General features: G+C 41.5%; 1 protein-coding gene across 4 annotated transcripts in view; it reads left to right on the top strand.

Annotated features, from left to right (window-relative positions):
- The window catches only part of ZNF385B (zinc finger protein 385B), a 240519-nt gene that overhangs the window by 164979 nt on the left and 56677 nt on the right, over positions 1-18863 (top strand). For 3 of the 4 annotated variants that reach the window (XM_024204029.3, XM_024204036.3, XM_024204031.1), the window contains one exon: positions 17190-17300. In XM_024204029.3, the coding sequence (XP_024059797.1) occupies positions 17190-17300 (111 nt within the window). Of the gene's footprint in view, positions 1-17189; positions 17301-18863 lie in introns of those variants that run through there. The other variant, XM_024204037.1, reaches the window with a different exon arrangement.

Below are 18863 nucleotides of genomic sequence, written 5' to 3'. Positions count from 1 at the left end.
TGAATGGAGATCAGGCTGTTATGTTTTATGTGAACCAGACGCTTTGCCAATGGGTTTCACAGCTATTTGCTGACAGCAAAGAGAAGTATAGACTCAGGACTCCTAGATTCAATTCCAGGTTCCGTAAGGAAATGTGCTTTAGTAGTAATGGACACTTCTGCCGCTGTCCTGCAGTAAGTTTGTCTCTGTCCACCTCCCCTCCCATCTGCCCCCAACCTCCCTTGCTCCTATCCTCCCCGTCCCTATGTGCTTCTTTCTGTCCTCGGGCTTCTGCAACCTCTTTCCCTATGTCCTCGCCTTTCTGTATGCTACGTCAAGCTACTTCCTCCTTCTGGTCGCAGCTTAGATGCCAGCAGGTTAGGCACATGAAAGACAGTCTCCCTGTTTTCAGTTGAGCACAACAGGAGCTTAGAGTAACAATTGCAGGGAAAATCCTGCTGAGCATGTAGGAGCTGGAGTTTGCTTACTACAAATACTCTTCAAAGAATTTAGCAGCAAAACTAACAAGTCTCTACTGAGCATGTAAGAACTGAGATTTTTTTCAAGAGCCAAATTTGGTCAGTTTTTCATGGGCATAGCAAAAGGCATATCCCTGACACCAGGGTGATCTCCCTGCCAAATTTCAAGTCCATGCATCGCAGCAAAATACTTACAACCAATTTGCTAACATGGGCAAAACAAAGTGTTTTCCCCTAATCTTGTTCTTGGAAATAGTTGAATCATTTTTGCTGAAGCTTTCTAGAAGAATTCAGCCTTAGGCACACACCTGACAAAGAAAATTTCAGGACAAACAATTAAAGTTTTACAAAATTATTATCAACTGAAAACAGGGTCTTATAACAGGAACTGCTGGACAATCATAACTATAGGTGTTGAAACTTGCACCACTTGTAAATATACATACACACATGGGTTGGCAAACTCCTATTAGGACTCTCTTTAGAGAGCTACTCTTTGTTAGGTCATAGACTCTAGAAATGGGTGGGGGGGGAGGAGAACTCTCTAAAGTCTTCTAATCCATTTTGTTGCCAATGCAAGAAAGATCCTAGCTAACCTAATTTGAACTATATTTAGAGGGAAATCTCCCTATATGTGTGTAATTGTTTAAATATTTCAATAGTTCTGGAAGTTAATGGGTAGGCCCCTGTAGCAATCTTTGACCAATTATCAAGAGGGGACCATACCTACAAGTAGGGAATCAGCTGAATGTCTTTCTCTTAGAAAAGACAGGTTAGACAACCTTTTTCTAGTCTAATGCCTAGACTTGAGGTTTGAGATGCAAATTTTCAAAAACTACTTCTAATTTTGTGCACAAATCAAGCAATTAGCTGTCTACCTAATTTCATATAAAAATGCTATGTGTATGCAAGAATTTTGTCACTTGCTCTAAGTGCAAATAAAAGGCCACATTAAGTCCTCAGAAAATCTGTTTCTTAACCTTTTCTATGTATTATTGCAAAATGTTTGAAACCAATTTCTTCGACACTTTAGCAGTTCATTTCTTTTATAGGTCAGCACAGGGAAAAGCCAAGAAATCTTTATCTTGGTGGAAGTGCTTTCCTTTTATTAGAGGTACAAGCTTGTTTAGAGAAACAAGAAAGCTATTTAGTTTGTTAGCTATAAATATTTTAGGTATTAGAACATTGAAGGATGTTTTGCAAATACAGTATGAGAAAAACAACTCTTCTCGCAGCTCATATTAGCAAAATATAGCCTAGAACAAGATGGCCGCATATGCAGCACCACGTTAGTTTCAGTGATAACTCTTGTACAGTAGGCTCTTAGAAAAATCTAAATTCTCAATGTGTGTCCGTCTAATAGAAAAAGAAGTCTTAAAGAATTCTCTTCACATCCATGCTGGTTTTATACTAGTGGCTTTACCCAACCCTTACTCAGAGCTATGGTGTATTCTTCCATGCAAATAGCCAGGAATGAATTTTTATTCTGCCAGAATATTGCACCCGGTAATCCAGGCTCCTGACACTTTTTCAAACTGGGTGAGTACAATGTATAATCTATGGGGGGTTGACAGTGAAGGTCACTGTAACAGTGTGGACTAGGTCTGGAGGTCCTCTGCTGGAGGCCTCATGGCTCTGCCTGACCCTGTCCCAGAAAAGAGTGGAAGAGAAGTCCTCCAGGTGGGCCAGAGTGGCTGCATGGGAAACAGCCAATCAGAGGAGCTGCTGGAGTGGCCAATCCGGGGCCAGAAGGGCCATATAAAAAGAAGCAGCAGAGGCAGAGCAGTCAGTTGCTGCCTGGAGCTAGAAGAGGAAATATCGGGTGCCTGGATGGCTGGAAGAGCAGCACGACCATGGACAGCTCAGTGCAGGCAGGACTGTGTCCAGAGAGGGCTGCTGAAGACCAGGGGAGCTAAGAAGGAGCTCCGGGCTAGCTGTGGGGCTGAGCAAAGACTGAGCCAAGAGCCTAGCCAGACCAAGTGAGAGTACCATGATGGGCCCTGCTGGTCTGGTTAAAGGCTGAGCCCACCTAGGGCTGCTGAAAAGGGGACACACAACTGAGGGTACCACGATGGATCCCTGTTGGACTATTACAGGAGAGCAGTGTCTCTAGGGAGGAAGCCTTGGCAGGAATGTAAAGACTGTATACCCTGGAAGGGGTTTGTTTTTGTTCCACCTGCAGACAGCTCCGGTCACTGAAGATGTGCTGAAGAAACAATCGGCCAGAGGGGCACTCACAAGAGGCCAGTGCCACCCTGTTCCAACCAAGAACTAAGAAATAACAGGCTTACACCTGACCAGAACGTGGGGTGCTCTTGTGAGGCAGGAGAGCCCCTAGTAGATCCCAGATTTCCATATTCTTGTGAGGCAGGCTCACATCAACCAGGAGCTGGCGCTCGTGAGGCGGGTGCTGACCCTGTTATAGTTGCACACAAATTGCAGCTGGTAAGGAGAAGCTTCTACTTTTCTATTGAGACTTTTGTCCTTATCTTCTCAATTCATGTGCAAGACCTATTCTTTCTTTAAGTTTCAGGTTAAATCGGATTATCATGAAGAAATCCTTCATTGATTCCCTTCCATACTTTACTTTTACCAGAAGTTCTTCAAAGGATATTGGTTAATGTGTTTTTTCTGATCAAAAGGCTATTGATTTTTAAGTCAAGAAAACACATTGCTCCCTTAGTTGATTACAAGGAGCGGATGACAGTTACCAATGGCAGACTCAGCTCTGGTCTGCCTTTCATCTCTATATTTGGGATTTTGCAACATGGCTATAATAAAAATGTGCTCTAGTGAGTATATTGTTTCTAGGGCTGTCAATTAATCACAGTTAACTCATGCGATTAATCACGATTACTTTTTTTGAGTTAATCGCATTTATAACAATAGAATACCAATTAAAATGTATTAAATATTTTTGGATGTTTTTCTACATTTTCAATATTGATTTCAATTACAACACAGAATACAAAGTGCACAGTGCTCACTTTATATTATTATTTTTTATTACAAATATATGCACTGTAAAAATGATAAACAAAAGAAATAGTATTTTTCAATTAACCTCATATAAGTACTGAAGTGCAATCTCTTTATCGTGAAAGTGTAACTTACAAATGCAGATTTTTTTTTTTGGTTACATAACTGCACTCAAAAACAAAACAGTGTAAAACTTTAGAGCCTACAGGTCCGCTCAGTCCTACTTCTTATTCTACCAGTCGCTAAGACAAACAAGTTTGTTTACATTGACAGGAGATACTGCTGCCTGTTTCTTATTTACAATGTCACCTGAAAGTGAGAACAGGCATTCACGTGGCACTTTTGTAGCCGGCATTGCAAGGTATTTACATGCCAGATATGCTAAACACTCGTGTGCCCCTTCATGCTTTGGCCACCATTCCAGAGGATATGTTTCCATGCTGATGATGCTCATTAAAAAATAATGCATCAATTAAATTTGTGACTGTACTCCTTGTGGGGAGAATTGTATGTGCCCTGCTCTGTTTTACCCACATTTTGCATATATTTCATGTTATAGCAGTCTCAGATGATGACCCAGCACATATTCGTTTTAAGAACACTTTCACTGCAGATTTGACAAAACGCAAAGAAGGTAGCAATATGAGATTTCTAAAAATAGCTACAGCACTCAACCTAAGGTTTAAGTATCTGAAGTGCCGTCCAAAATCTGAGAGGGACGTGGTGTGGAGCATGCTTTTAGAAGTCTTAAAAGAGCAACACTCTGATGCGGAAACTACAGAACTCAAACCACCAAAAAAGAAAATCAATCTTCTGCTGGTGGCATCTGACTCAGATGATGAAAATGAACATGTGTCAGTCTGCAATGCTTTGGATCATTATCAAGCAAAACCCATCATCAGCATGGAAGCATGTCCTCTGGAATGGTGGTGGAAGCATGAAGGGACATATGAATCTTTAGCGCATCTAGCCCGTAAATATCTTGCACCGCCAGTTACAACAGTGCCAAGTGAACGCCTGTTCTCACTTTCAGGTGACATTGTAAACAAGAAGCAAGCAGCATTATCTCCTGCAAATTGTAACCAACCTTGTTTGTCTGAGTGATTGGCTGACCAAGAAGTAAGACTGAGTGGACTTGTAGGCAATAAAGTTTTACATTGTTTCATTTTTGAATTCAGTTATTTTGTACATAGTTCTACATCTGTAGGTTCAACTTTCATGATAAAGAGATTGCACTACAGTACTTGTATGAGGAGAATTGAAAAATACATTTTTTTAGCTTTTTACAGTGCCAATATTTGTAATCAAAAATAAATATCAAGTGAGCACTGTACACTTGATATTCTGTATTGTAATTGAAATTAACATATTTGAAAATGTAGTAAACATCCAAAAATATTTAAAATAAATGGTATTCTATTGTTTAACAGTGCAATTAATCACGATTAATTTTTTAATCACTTGACAGCCCTACTTGTTTCCTCTCTCTTGCTATTGTATTTTATATGTATATGGAAAGTAGCAGTGTTAGAGTTGGCCAGTAAAGATTAGGCTTCTCATGTCTTTTTCCTTCCCCACATACTTGGCCCAGCCTAAGTTCTTTTGTACGGCTCAGCATCACAAAGGGGACTTAAAGCTGCTTTGGTGGGGATGCTGGGAATTTCCATATCATCCAGAGATGGCATAAAGTCTGTACTTCCCACACCCTCTATCCTTCATACCATGAGCATTCTGGGGGTGAGAGGGGATTCCTCCAGCTAGCACAATTTAGAGCAGCCCTCTTCTAGGGAAAGGGATTGTTCAATCCCCAGCCAGTTCCAAGTTCAGGGGAGATGAAAAGGGGGCTTAGAGCCACATTTGCTTCCCCTCACATCAGCATTTTTTCATGTAGATTTTCTTGTCTCATTCTAACAGACTCACTGTAACCAGAATAACTCTGCTTTCAGTGTATGTTAAACATTTAATATAAAGAGACACATTTTGAGTAAGGATTTGACTTCTTGCACGTCTTAGAAACAGTAACATGATTTCATTCCCCCTCCCACCCCCACCCCAGATCTGGAGGCAAAAATAGGTGTGTTTTTTCCAAATGTGAGCAGATTTTTGAGTAACAGCGTCAGTAATAATAAATAACAGTTACATAACATCTTCATCAGAGGATCATAAAGTGCTTTAAACACTTTAAATAGCCTTCTCAACATCTCTGTGAGGTTGTAAATACTATAACCATCACTTTACAGATGAGTAATACAAAGCAAAGAGTTTAAGTGACTTGCCTAAGGTTAAATGGTGAGTCAGTAGAGCCCCTAGTAGATCCCAGATTTCCATATTCCCAAACTTATGCTCACCATTAGAGCTTCCTCCCTTGAATTTCTGACTTGTCTTTACTAGTTTGCATTTCACAGTCCTGTATATTTTCCATACAGACACTAATGTAATAGCAGTGGTGTACGCTGGCTGAGCTAAAAGAGAAGCTGTTAACTTAATACTCTCAAGCTGGATTCCATTTCCAATAAAAAGGAAACCTTTAGTCTCAAATTCACCAATTTCTTTCTCTCTCTCTGGGTGAAATCTCTTTTGTCAGTGCACTTATCCTGAAGTGTCTTCAGCATCTTTTAGGTTGTTTACATCAGCTTCAAACTAGCAGTCTTATCTGAAATGTAACATTTCCTGCCATAAGGGGAACCTGTCATGTAAACAGTTCAGGATGGTATCCTGAATACCATTCTCCAGTTAAGGATCAGTTGTCACTGACATTATAAACCCAGTTTTTTTTAGAGAACAGTGCTCCCCTCCTGAGAATATCCTGCATAGGGGCCTGGGCCCTCTGTCAGTACTTTTCCTGTGGAGTGTCCTTCTGATTCTTAATAGTTTGAGCCAGGATCTTTGTAAAGAACAGACAAGCGGTTTAGTTTATTATAGTTTTTAAAATTATCCTCTTCATTACTTTCTATTTTTTACAGCACCAGTAGTATGTATGCACAGCATATTCTTTCCAGGGGCTCAGTTCCCACACTGAACAGCACCAAACAAGAAATTATTTTTAGCCTTTATTAAACACATACAAAAATAATGAATGGGGGGAAGAGAGAACAGTCAACCTCCCCCCAAAATAGTAAGTAAAAAATAAATTCCCATAAATGTGCATTTTTCTGAGTTTCTGAATCTGTCTCTGTAGAGTTTTTTAAAGGCCTAATCCCTTGCTTGAATGTTTCTTAATTCTCATTGCTGGAGGGAGCAGGAAGGAGATCTAGTTTTAGATAACAGTTTATTTTTTTTTTATTAAAGTCTGAACTTGTTTATTTTTCAGACAAAACAAGACAGAGACACACATAAAGGGAGAAAAGAAAGAGAATAGCAAAAGATCAGAAAATATAACTTTTGTGTCTGATTGTAGTTCAATTCTTGACAGACCATGGGTAGAGAGTTGGCAATGGTGCACTACTCAACTAGCCACTCCTTGGGTAGGGAATTTGACATGCCTTGCTCTGAAAACCTTTTTCTTGGCTGATTTCTGAGATGCAAAGTTTTACTGAAGTCAGGCTGTTGGGCCTTACGCTTAGGCTGCCAAACTGGGCATAGCAAAGCATTGCAAGATTATGTTTGTTTGAGTCAGACTATTATTAGAAGGGGAAAAAAAGAGAGGTAGGAGTGAGGTGGAAATTAACGCATGAGATGGAGAATAGTAGGCATCTTAGAATAACATCTCAAGAGTTTTTCAAGGCACTGCCATAGAGATGGCGATCTCATCTGGTTATTTTCTCCTTGTATGATCTGTTCATAACATCTTTCAGGGTCAGGTAAAGGAAGGTCTAACAGTGTGAATGATAGTAAATCCCTAGGTCTCAGCACAGGGTGGCAGAGAAGGATTAGTGACCATGATGGTGATGGAGAACATTAGCTCCTAGTGCAAGGCTGTGGCCAAAAGGGTTAATACAATCCTCGGATGAAGATACAGGGGCATATTGATTAGGGCCAGGAAAATATTACAGTATTGGTTAAACTGCTACTGGGATACTGTCTAGTTCTGGTGTCCACACTTCACAAAAGATGATGGAAAAACTGGAGAGGTATTAGAGAAAAGCTACAAAATGATCTGAGGTCTGGAAAAGATGCCTTATCATGAGACACTTAAGCAGCTTAATCTATTTAGCCTAACAAAGAGAGGGTTAAGAAGTGATGCGATTACAATCTGTAAGTACCTACGCATGGAGAAGGTGTCGTACTCAGGCTGCCCTTCAATCTAAGAGAGACAGGCACCAGTTTCACTGGCTAGAAGTTGAAGTAAGAAAAAATTTATACTAACAATGCGACTCAACTTTTAAATTGTGAGGGTAATTAGTCATTGGAATGGTTTCCTGAGGGAGGTGGTAAATTCATCATCACTTGGAACTTTTAAATGGAGATTGGATGTCTTTCTAAAAAACAGTGCTCTGGTAACCACAAGTTATGGGATTTCATAGTAGGGAAGGGTAACTCTCCACTGGATGAGGGTCAAAGGCTTGTGCTACTCAGGAAGTCAGACAAGATGATCATAATGGTCCCTTCTGGCCTTAAAATCCACAAACCCATACATTACTGAAGAGTTTGCTTGCAGTACCCTCCATTGCTGCACCCTGTGGATTTAAGCAGGTAGAAGGAAAATCTGGTGGAGTAGAAACAGATTTTGTCTTGCTCCATCCAAGCCTGCCTGTTTCCCATCAATCCACCAAAAAGGGGTTTTCGTGGGAAAACATGCTACAGAGGCAGTACTCCCCATTTCTGTGGGCACAGCCTCCCCGCTCCATATAGGCAAAGGGAAGGGAGGGGAGCCTAAATGGTACGGTTGGGAGACAGAAAATCAATGCCAAATACTCAACCTAGTACTCATGGCTGCTAATAAAAATAATGCAGAATTCAAAACAAATTATAAAGGCCTAATTTACACTGCCAGAAGGGAGAAGGTAAAGAATTGAAATTTCTAATCTAGCCTCAGTTACCATTACTGTGTAACATTTGGGGCACAGACACTCCCAGCTCTGGGAACACTGCAGGACAGTAACAAATCAGGGACTGTTAGGATGGAGCAGAAACCTGAACTCTGAATTTTCTCTGTCTGGGCCCTGCACATAATTTTAACATAGTTTTTGGTGTATTTCTGTACTGTCTGGCACATCAGCAAATGGGGAATAATGAATTACTATATGCTTTTTAAATTTGTCATTTTATTAGACTATTTGGGGCTCAGTTTCACTGATAGAGCCCAGGATAGAATCCCCAGGCCAGTGAGAAGTTCCAGAGTGGGGGTCACAGCCACACATGTTATTCCACACCTGGAACTTGCTGGCACAGTTCACAAAGTGATCAGTGCTGATTTGGGGCAAATGCTATAGGGTTCACCGACAGAGTCCAGAGTTTCTCCCATCATGGGAACCACTGGGGGGTGAGGAAGACATACAATGATATTGATAAAACCATCCCTCAACTCTGATTTCTACCTCAGGCACTTCTGCACCCTACCTGTGCTCACACAGGAAAAGCAAGGCCAGTACTGAAAAACAATAATGATGGCAGAGAGAAATCTTCCAATGAAATCCTGGCCCCACTGAAATCAATGGGAGTATTGCCATTGACTTCAGTGAAACTAGGGTTTCACCCTTTGTGCTGATACTATGTGTAATTAAGGAATCAAAGCACATAATAGCTATATAAAGATGATGATGTTAGGAGCACCCCTCAATGAGGTGACAAGATTATCACAGATGACCATAATTAGGAGTTACTATTCTTTCTTCTAGAATTGGCTATCCTCATGTTCTTGCAGTCAACTGCTAGGGATTTTGAGGAAGCTGTCTTACCTCAAATCCCCACCACTTGTGTGTGTGTGTGACTTTTCCAACTCCAAAACATTTTACAATACACCAGCAGGGCATACTACAGCAGAGAACATTGATGGTTTTCAAAATCAAAAACAATGAGTGTCATCAGGGCTGACTCCAGGGTGTCTGGTAATGTAAAATGAGCAAGAAAAAAATATTATAATACACTGTTCAGTTGAATCTTAAATTACACTTGGCTTTGACCCAGTGACAAAGGTTATAGCAACATTTCTCTAAGCGTGTGTGTATGTTATATACTGTGTATTGTGACAAATGTAGTAGTAGTAGAGAATTGTAAATGATTCTTGCCGAAGTGCATAATTTATCATTGAGCAGAGGACTGGGGTGGAATAGCATTTATTTGCCTAATATTTTAATTGTTTTCACATTCAACTTTTTCTACTGTCAATCTGGGATTTTTACAGTGGACATTTTAAATGTGTGCTCTGTTCTGAATAAATGTGTCTATCTTCATAACTCTTATCAGTTATCAAAATATGTAGAGTACTGGGGAGAGAGAAGGTGTGAGAGGGTGTTAATATGACAGAATTTGAATTAAGCTCCCATATATAGTGGTTCTTCATCATGGCAGCATGTCCACCTCTCCTGAGGAGGTTTAAAGTTGAAATGCAGAATGAAATCGTGTTGGCATCAAGCCTAGTGCTCTAGAGAGAAGTTGAAAAATAGACTAGATCTGAACCTATGAGTTTGCTTGTTACTGGTTGCCTAACTATTTATTTTAAATAATAAAAGAAAAAAATGGAAGAGTTGTCTAATGGGTTTGTATAAATACCAGCATTTAAAACGTAAACCCATGCCTTACCGATGGGTAGGTAATTATGTGTGACACACTGTCTCAGTTCATAAATGGAAAACATTGCAAGATTGCGTTTATAAAGCAGTAGAGCTGATTGTGCCAGCAAATCAATTATTAGTTGCTTTAGCTGTAGATTTTTAAAAGGGTTCTATGAGAGCAGGATGGGAGAAAAGGCATCTCGATTGGTGGCTCCCAGATTTTGAACACACATTGAGTCAGAAGTTATACCAATTTAAACTTTTATATCCGCTTATCAACATATAGTTTACAACCAGTTTCCTTGCACACAATTTCAAAATGTCGCTCAGGGTCTCTCATAATTTGTAGCAACTCCAAGGAGTGTTTAAAAACCAGATGGCAATTTTGAATTGAATGGAGAGCCTATGGCGTTGTTAGAGTATGAGTTGCAGTATTTCTGATGTGAGAGAAGACAGGCATCGGAGGCAGAAGAGTCAAGACTTGGAGAGGCATCAATGTGGAAATTGTAATCATTGAGGTGAGAGGAGAAAAGGTTTGGGTGAACATTTCATCAGTTTGGAGTAGTGGCAGCAGAACACATGGATGCCTTACAGAGGTATGGATATAAATGATGGGAGGAAAAGGAGAGTTCTTGGGCCAGGCTGGTGCCAGAGTTAGTCAGTGGAGAAAAATGGCAGCCATGTCTCTAGGTTAATATACACCCAAAGCTGGATGACTGCCACATTTGTTTTATTACCAATACCTCTCTAGTAATAGGCAAAAATCAAAAGTTCCCTTTCAGATAGGCATCCAGATACTTATCCAAGCTTCAGAACTACAAATTGCCAGAGAGTTTAAATCCATAAGAATAGGTAGATTTGTAATGTCGCAAGAATAGCTAATCTTGTAGTATTTGGTAGCTTAGCTGAAGCAGAAGGTTTGGAAACACCTAGCTTTCTTGGAACAAAAGTGGGTCACATCTTGGCAGGCTCAACTCAGCTCTTCACCTTTGAGGTACATAAACAGGGTTCTGTGCAGCTGTGTGTGAATATAGCACAAAAAGTTCTCTTTGCTATATATGAATAACAGAGATCCTGATATATTGTATAACAGTAGGGTTTGTTTTGGTGTTATTGACCAAACATTTCCTTTCCTCCTTCTTACTGCTCTGTAATTTACCATGACTTTTTTGTTGCTTCCCTCCACCCCAGAAATGACTGCATTTCTGACAGCTATCCATGTACTTTGTGAAGCACCTTGGGAGCCTTTGAAATGAAAGGAGTTATATAAATGTAAGGTAAATATCAGGAGGATATTCCTGATTCTGGTCCCGGCTGAAATCAGGAGGTGTAGAGGGGGAAAAAAATGAGTGACCAGTGCTGCAATCCCCTCAAATCTAATAATCTGTGCTCTCAAGAGGTAGTCACGGTGATTTCATTGCAACTAATGGCGTGAGTAAGGATTGCTCAGGTTATTATGGGTTTGCAGTAAAGGCTTGAGTGTGGTTTAAGCTTTTGGCATTATTTCTGCTTAGTTTTATTTAACCCAAATGGTTTTCCCTTTATTTCATATATGCATTTGCAATAAAAGAATGAAATAGAAAAGGTTTTTAATCTTCAATATCATTACCACCCACCTTCAGTGCAAAATCTATTAACTCTTTACTATGCCTGTAGCTCATATTATAGACCAAATAATAAGCATCCAGATGCTAGATTGTTTCTTGTATTTATAGCAGATATAATATATATCGGATGTTCATCTTTCTTACAGAAAACATTCTTAACTACTGGAACTTGATAGACCGCAGAGCTTCCATGAGTTACAAACACCACCTAAATCAGCAAATTACACCCTTATTCAAAACGACATGTATCTAATTTTATTTAGGGATCCCAGATCAGTTTACCCCACAGCATTAACCTTCTGGCAGACAGATACTATGTTACTATTCAAACATGCTGTAATCCAGCCTAGTTTCTGACATATTTAAATCCTATTAATTGTTAATGTTGCACCTTCTTGAATTCTAATCATGACCAGGCTGCTTTCAGTTCTTCTCTTTGGGAAAGATCATCAACTACTCCCCTGGGAATCTTGAGCTGTAGCTTCTGGAGGCTGGGTGCTCTGTATTGTTCATGAGAGTTTGTCCTTGTGCTGCTGTATCTGTTTGAATTTGAGATTTTATGCATAATCTGTGTTGTAGTTTCTAAACTGCTAATTGCCTAATGTTAATCTGTGGATTATTATCTGGAGTACATAGGAGAATTGCTGCTGGTTTTACTTTTTTAGTAGTTCTGCAGATAAGTGTTTTCTTCACTGTTCCTTTTTACTGATCTCAGACACTTCAGATGGGTTGAGGTACTTTTCATCACTAAACTATTCTGTTCTAGATTAGCAAGTCTAGCTGTTTAATTGAAAAAGCAAAACATACGTTGTGCTAAAATACTAATGCATTAAGTACAAACATTTAAATGTCAGTTACATCCCAACAAATTTGATACAGGAGCAAATTCTAAATATGATCTCATATATGTTTCTGCTAGATTAATATTATACAATGAATGATCAAAAAGTTTGGGATGCAGAAGTTCCGTAACCTGTACTTTAGATCAGCATTCTGCTACAGTGTGCTTATTTTGTAGAGTGATGCAATAAGGGGTAGAGTTCAGAAATAGAAATTGTTTTACTAATTTTTATTTAATTTGCTTAATGTATTTAATTTTACTTAATTTCTAGCTTTGGAGTTATTCTTAAGCATTGTCACTGTATTCTGGAAACGCTGGGAGGTTATTCCATTCTAATCATTTTGATACAGTCCCACATGACATTGTCGTAACCAAACTAGGGAAATGTTGTCTAGATGAAATTTCTATAAGATGAGTATGCAACTAGTTGAAAGAACATACTCAGAATAGCTAGCAATTGTTTGCTGTCAAACTGGGAAGGGCATATCTAGTGGGACCTCCAGGGGTCAGTCCAGAGTCTATCACCATTCAAGGGCAGGATAAGCATTTTGGAGGACAGGATTAGATTTCAAAATGATCTTGACCAATTAGAGAATTGGTTTGAAATCAACAACATGAAGTTCAATAAAGAAGCATTACACTGAGTAAGGAAAAAAATCAGATGCACGTATACAAAATGGGTATTAAATGGCTAGGCAGGCAGAAAAGAATCTAGGGGCTATAGTGGATCATAAACTGAATATGACCTAACAATGTGATGCAGTTGTAAAAGGCTAATATTCTGGGGTGTAACAGAAGTGTTGTATGTAAGTCATAGGAGGTAATTGTCCCACTCTACTCAGCACTGGTGAGGCCTCAGCTGAAGTATTGTGTCCAGTTTGGATGCCACATTTTAGGAAAGTTGTGAATAAATTGGAGGGTCCAGAGGAGAGTAATAAAAATAAGTTTTAGAAAACCTGACCTATGAGGAAATGTTGGAAAAAAACTGGGCATGTTTCGTCTTGAGAAAAAAAGACTGGGGGGTGGGGACTTGATAAGTCTTCAAATATGTTAAGGGCTGTTAGAGAGAGGAAATGGTAGGCAAGAAGTAATAGGCTTAATCTGTATCAAGGTAGATTTAGGTTAGATATTATGAAAAACCACTAACGAAGTGCTGGAACAATTTACCAAGGGAGGTGGTGGAATATCTGACGGTTTTTAAGAACAGGTTAGACAAACACCTGCCAGAGATGATCTAGGTTAGCTTGGTCCTGCCTCAGTGCAGGGGGCTGTACTAAATGATCTCTCACAGTCCCCTCCAGCCCTATGTTTCAATGATGTTTTAGTCAAGCTTTATAGTTTATTATTTTTCTTGTTGCTTTTCTTTGACAATGTTGTAGTATCATTTTATAGCAAAGTAATCCGCTGTAGTTGAGCTGCATTTGTTTTTTAATTATTTTTGTTTCTATGACTCTTAAGGCAGTGAAATACAGTATTTACTATCAAAAGCAGGTAAACATTACATCACAGTTCCAAAAAGGATAAATGCTAGCTATGAACTTTACAAAACCCTTTTTTTTGGATTGGAGGTAATGGGGACAGCATCTCACTATATTCCAAAAAGTTATTCATCAGTTAAGTGTTACGTAATAGAAAACCTCTTAGCTATGCTACAAAAGATATTTCTTGAATGTATGTATGTGTGCACATGTATGTATGTGTTTATATTAAGAAAATCCTCACTAATGCAGTTTTCTTTCTCCAGAAGCATCAAAAATGTTTTAAGGGGGATAACTAGAATATTTAGCCACCAGCTTCAGAAAATCTGGAAGTAGCTAATTCACTGCAAAAACCTGATCTAAAGAATAACTAACTTCAACTTTCTTCCCCCATCTCTTTATCAAATTCAGTTTAATGTCAAATGCAAGCTTTGCATCATCCTAGTCATATGGCTCTTTTGTATATTATTGTAGCAAGAAAATCACTGCTGAGACTGAAAAATAATCTGCAAGAAAAATATAACCTTTTAGCAAAAATCAAACTACTCCCTCCTGTGATGAGAAATTACTCCTCAGGGAATTCTGCATCAAAAAATTAAATTCTGCACACAATATTTTAAAATTCTGCAAAATTCTGCAGATTTTATTTAACTGCATAATCACACCAGTTTCAATTATTTTGGTAATTTGTTTCAAAACACTTGTCAGCAACGATGTCTGTAACAATACAGACAACAAAAAAGATTCAGGAAATGTTTTTTGACAAATAGATGCCTTACTAGGCATATCAATACAGAGCTGTGAGTAATAATTCATTTAAACTTCAATACAGAAACTTATTTCCTGCACCCCTCAGAAGTAGTGCAAAGGCTTGGGGGAGTCAGGGGTAACAGAGGAGATGAGGGAGAAGGAAGTAATTGCTGGCAAAGAGCCAGGGTTGTTGGATGTGGGTGGGAGAAGTATGGAACAGGTTTTTTGGGGGCAGGAAGGGATTATTAGGGAGCTTTCACCATGCAGACCCTGGCTGACTCTTACCTTCTCTCATTCAGTCAGGCATATCTGCCCCTGTCCCCATGTGTCTCTGCACCCCTCCATCCCAATGTGTCCTTTCACCCCCACTCAGCCACCCTTCCCTTCCCCATTCCTATGTATCCCTGCATCCCTCTCCCTCCATCCCCATGTGGTCCTGCAACCCCACTCAGACACCCCTCCCCCATGTGTCCCTGCACCCCCTCCCCATGTGTCCCTGTGCCCCCACTCAGCCACTCCTTTCTCCATGAGTCCCTGCACTCCCAATCCCTTTCAGCCCCTACCCCAGTCTGTCCCCCCACACTTCTGAACTCGTCTGTGACCCCACTGCAGCCCCATGTCCCCCATGATGTCCATCTCCCCCATATCCTGTGCCTCCCGACTGGCCCCACCATAGGGCGCTGTGAGGAAGGCAGCCTCTGTCTCTTCCCTATCCAAAGCTGGGGCTGTTCTGGTGCCACAGTGGCCCCTGGTGGGCAAAAGGAGTAACTGCAGCACATTTCCAGAAGAATGTATTTTCTGCAGGAAAAAAAAATTCTGTGCGTCACATGAATTGTGCACATGTGCAGTGACACAGAATTCCCCCAAGAGTAGGAACCCTAAACAAAGTTAGGAAATTTAAACTCTTTGTTCATTGTAGACCACTATTTTTCCTCCCCATTTTTGCCAGACCTATGCTTATCTTTTAAATAAATTAATCATGTATAGACACGTATAGATATAGAAGTAAAATACATTATTTTAAACTGGGGTGGGGACTACATTTTACTTTGTATTTTTACAGTGGCTCACACAATGGGGCCTTATTTTTAACTGGTGCTTATGGCTGCTACCATGATACAAATGTGAGATAACAATTATAATTTTTTCCCCTCAATACCCTGAGCAAGTTCCTCAGAGTTAGCAGAGGTACCAATAGAGCTGTCTGGAATCCTTCAGGCTTCTCAGTTGCCAATGGAGGCAAGCTTGATATCCAGCAGGAGTTCTGATACTTAGGAAAGGCTTCTTTAGTTCCAGTTCCTGAGAATTCTCTGTCAAGCTCAAGATTCAGACACTTTGTGTTTTCAGTTTGTCTCAAGTGTGTCTTATTTTCTCAGTGTCAAAGCATTTTCTCTGGTATGGTAACTGCTACATCTTTAATTGGTGCAAAGTCATTTTTAAACACTTCCTGGGTAGTACTCATTACTTGAATATTCTCTTGGATTGTATCACTCATCAATTCTATTTTGGAAATCCTTGAGGAATATGAATCAATTTTTCCAGGCAAGTAAGTGTTGTAAAAGAGTGTGTAAAGAAACTCCTCTCACAAAGATGTCTCCATGAGAGAAGATTTTCCCAATTAATTTATGTGTGTGAGGTGAGTGGGAAGCTGCTACAGGTTTGCTGCTACTTGCAGCCCCTTCCATATGCCCTTGGAATTGGACTTGAGAAAAAAGGCCCTCAGGAGCATTGTCACTGATGTGGATTTCTCTGGTAACTGTCGCTTATTGGGTAGCCTGTTTTGAATAGCTACCAACCCACCAAAAGGAAAGAAATAGGAATTTATTACCAAGGAAGAAAGTGTGTGTGGGGGGGAAATATAGATTTAAAATTGTCCCCTGCTCCCTCTAATGCCCCCAAACTCCTATCTCTAGTTTTACATCCCAAAGCCAGCTTAGCTACGTATACTACATAGGATGATTCTGGAGCTTACTTGTGCCACAAAAACCAAAGGCTCTTATCTCCCCCTCTTTCCACAGTGCTGATACTTTTCCTTGCAAAGAAAGAGACAAACAAACGTTAGTGCTTCTGGGGGAGGTGGAATGCTTAGTGGTGTGGCTATCAAAGCAGCATATGGTGCAGGAGAGACTTATGGACTCCTTGCCTCTTGATGTGATAGTGGTGCTCTGGGTGGTAAGGGAGGTGGACTATCCAGTGGTCTGTGATGGGGGTAGCTGAGTTGCTTTTTTGTAAACTCTGGCATGATACAAATTCCCTAACTTGAGATAAATCTAATCATTTTTATTATGAGGTTTGAAATACTATTTCCTCCTGTTTATTAAAAAAATGGAACTTGCAGGGGGGAAATGTTATTTTGAGCCTTTTCTGCACTGTTTATTGTCCTGTGAAGTTGTAAATTGAATATTTTATTATTTGCTCTCCAGATGGATCCTGTGCAAAAAGCAGTCATAAACCACACATTTGGAGTATCCATTCCCCCAAAGAAGAAACAAGTTATTTCCTGTAATGTCTGTCAGCTTCGCTTTAACTCTGATGTGAGTATCATTATATTTTTTCTAGCAGTGCGTCTAATTATTCCAAACATCTTTTCCCAATTAAATCCTCTACAGTTCTGCCCACGCTCATGCCAGCCATTTAGGATGACATTTTGCCCACTCGCAAGTGAGTTTGTAATGACATCCCACACTGTGATTTTTAACTTTTTTTGGTACTTGCAGGGCCGGCTCTAGGCACCAGCCCTCCAAGCATGTGCTTGGGGGCAGCACTTCCTAAGGAGCGGCACTCCGCTCCCCCCCCCCCTTTTTTTTTTTTTTTTGCTTGGGGTGGCAAGCAAAGCCACTGGCCCTGTCAGCCCGCGAGCCGGGATCCGCGCCCCCTGCCCAGCCTGGCAGCGCCCTGCACAGCCCACTTGGGCGGGGAAACGCCGCGCCGCCCTGGGGAGACTCGCAGCGGCAGCAGGACCCCTCCTCCCTTCCTGCACCCTGGGCCCTGCTTCCCTCCCTCCCCAGCTCCTCACACACTCCGGGAGCCCCTCTCACCACTGCCGCAGCCCGGGCTCGGCTCCAGGGCCCAGGCTGCGGCAGCGAGAGGGGCTCCTGGAGTGTGTGAGGAGCCAGGGAGGGAGGGAAGCGGGGTCCCCTGAAGCCGAGCCCGGGCTGCGGCGGCGAGGGGCTCCCGGAGTGTGTGAGGAGCGGGGAGGGGGAGGGAAGCGGGGTCCCCTGGAGCCGAGCCTGGGCTCGGCGGCGAGGGGCTCCCGGAGAATGTGAGGAGGTGAGCGGCTGGCTGGGCTTGTCCGTGCTGAGCAGGTAGCCCCGCAGCCAGAGATCCTCGCCTTCCCGCCCGCCGGGGCTGGGCCAGGGCGTGGTGAGGCTGAAGAGCAGCAGGTCCAGGGGGCTCTCCAGGTCCTGGGCTGCCAGCATGTCAGGGGTGAGGGCGGTGAGCACGAACTGATCCACCTCGGCCACCAGCAGCGCCACAAAGTCCAGGGAGGGGGCCGTGTTCTCCGTGCCGCCCCGCAGCCACACTGCCACCTGGAAGTACTCCTGCTCCGCGCCACCCAGCAGCTCCACCAGCATGGGGACAGAGTCGCGGCTGGGCCAGGGCTTGGCCGCCATGTGCTGGTAGCGGATCCCACGTTTGTGGGGGGGGAGCCCAGTGCTGGGGCGGCAGGGGGTGTGCGTGGTTTTTGCATCGGTCCGCAAAAAACCTAGAGCCGGCCCTGGGTACTTGGCAGTTTATATGCTTAGACTTAGTTGCCTGACCATGACTGTCACCACCAGGGGAAATCTACCAAAAGAACAGAAAGACCTGACTAGTAACTTGCTCCTTCTTTCTGTAGTTTGAGGCTAGATAGTGTTGTTTTTCTAAAGTCCCAGTTTTGGAAAGCATCCCTCTTCAGTACAACACTTAAGCACATGTGTGAGTGCTTTTCCTGAATCAGGGCCTAAGTACTTTGGGTTCAGGTGCACTGGTGAACTACAGAAAAGACCAGATCACAATCCAGTGTCCTACGGATTAATGATACTTTATTTGCCAACAAACTAATATCTAAGATTTCCAGAAAGCCTTTGACAAGGTCCCTCACCAAAGGCTCTTAC

Source organism: Terrapene carolina, unplaced genomic scaffold (assembly GCF_002925995.2).
Source record: "Terrapene carolina triunguis isolate 2854851 unplaced genomic scaffold, T_m_triunguis-2.0 Scaffold62, whole genome shotgun sequence".
NCBI classification, from domain to species: Eukaryota; Metazoa; Chordata; order Testudines; family Emydidae; genus Terrapene; species Terrapene triunguis.
Note: the sequence above shows the minus strand (reverse complement) of the source record. Positions and strands in the feature narration are given on the sequence as shown.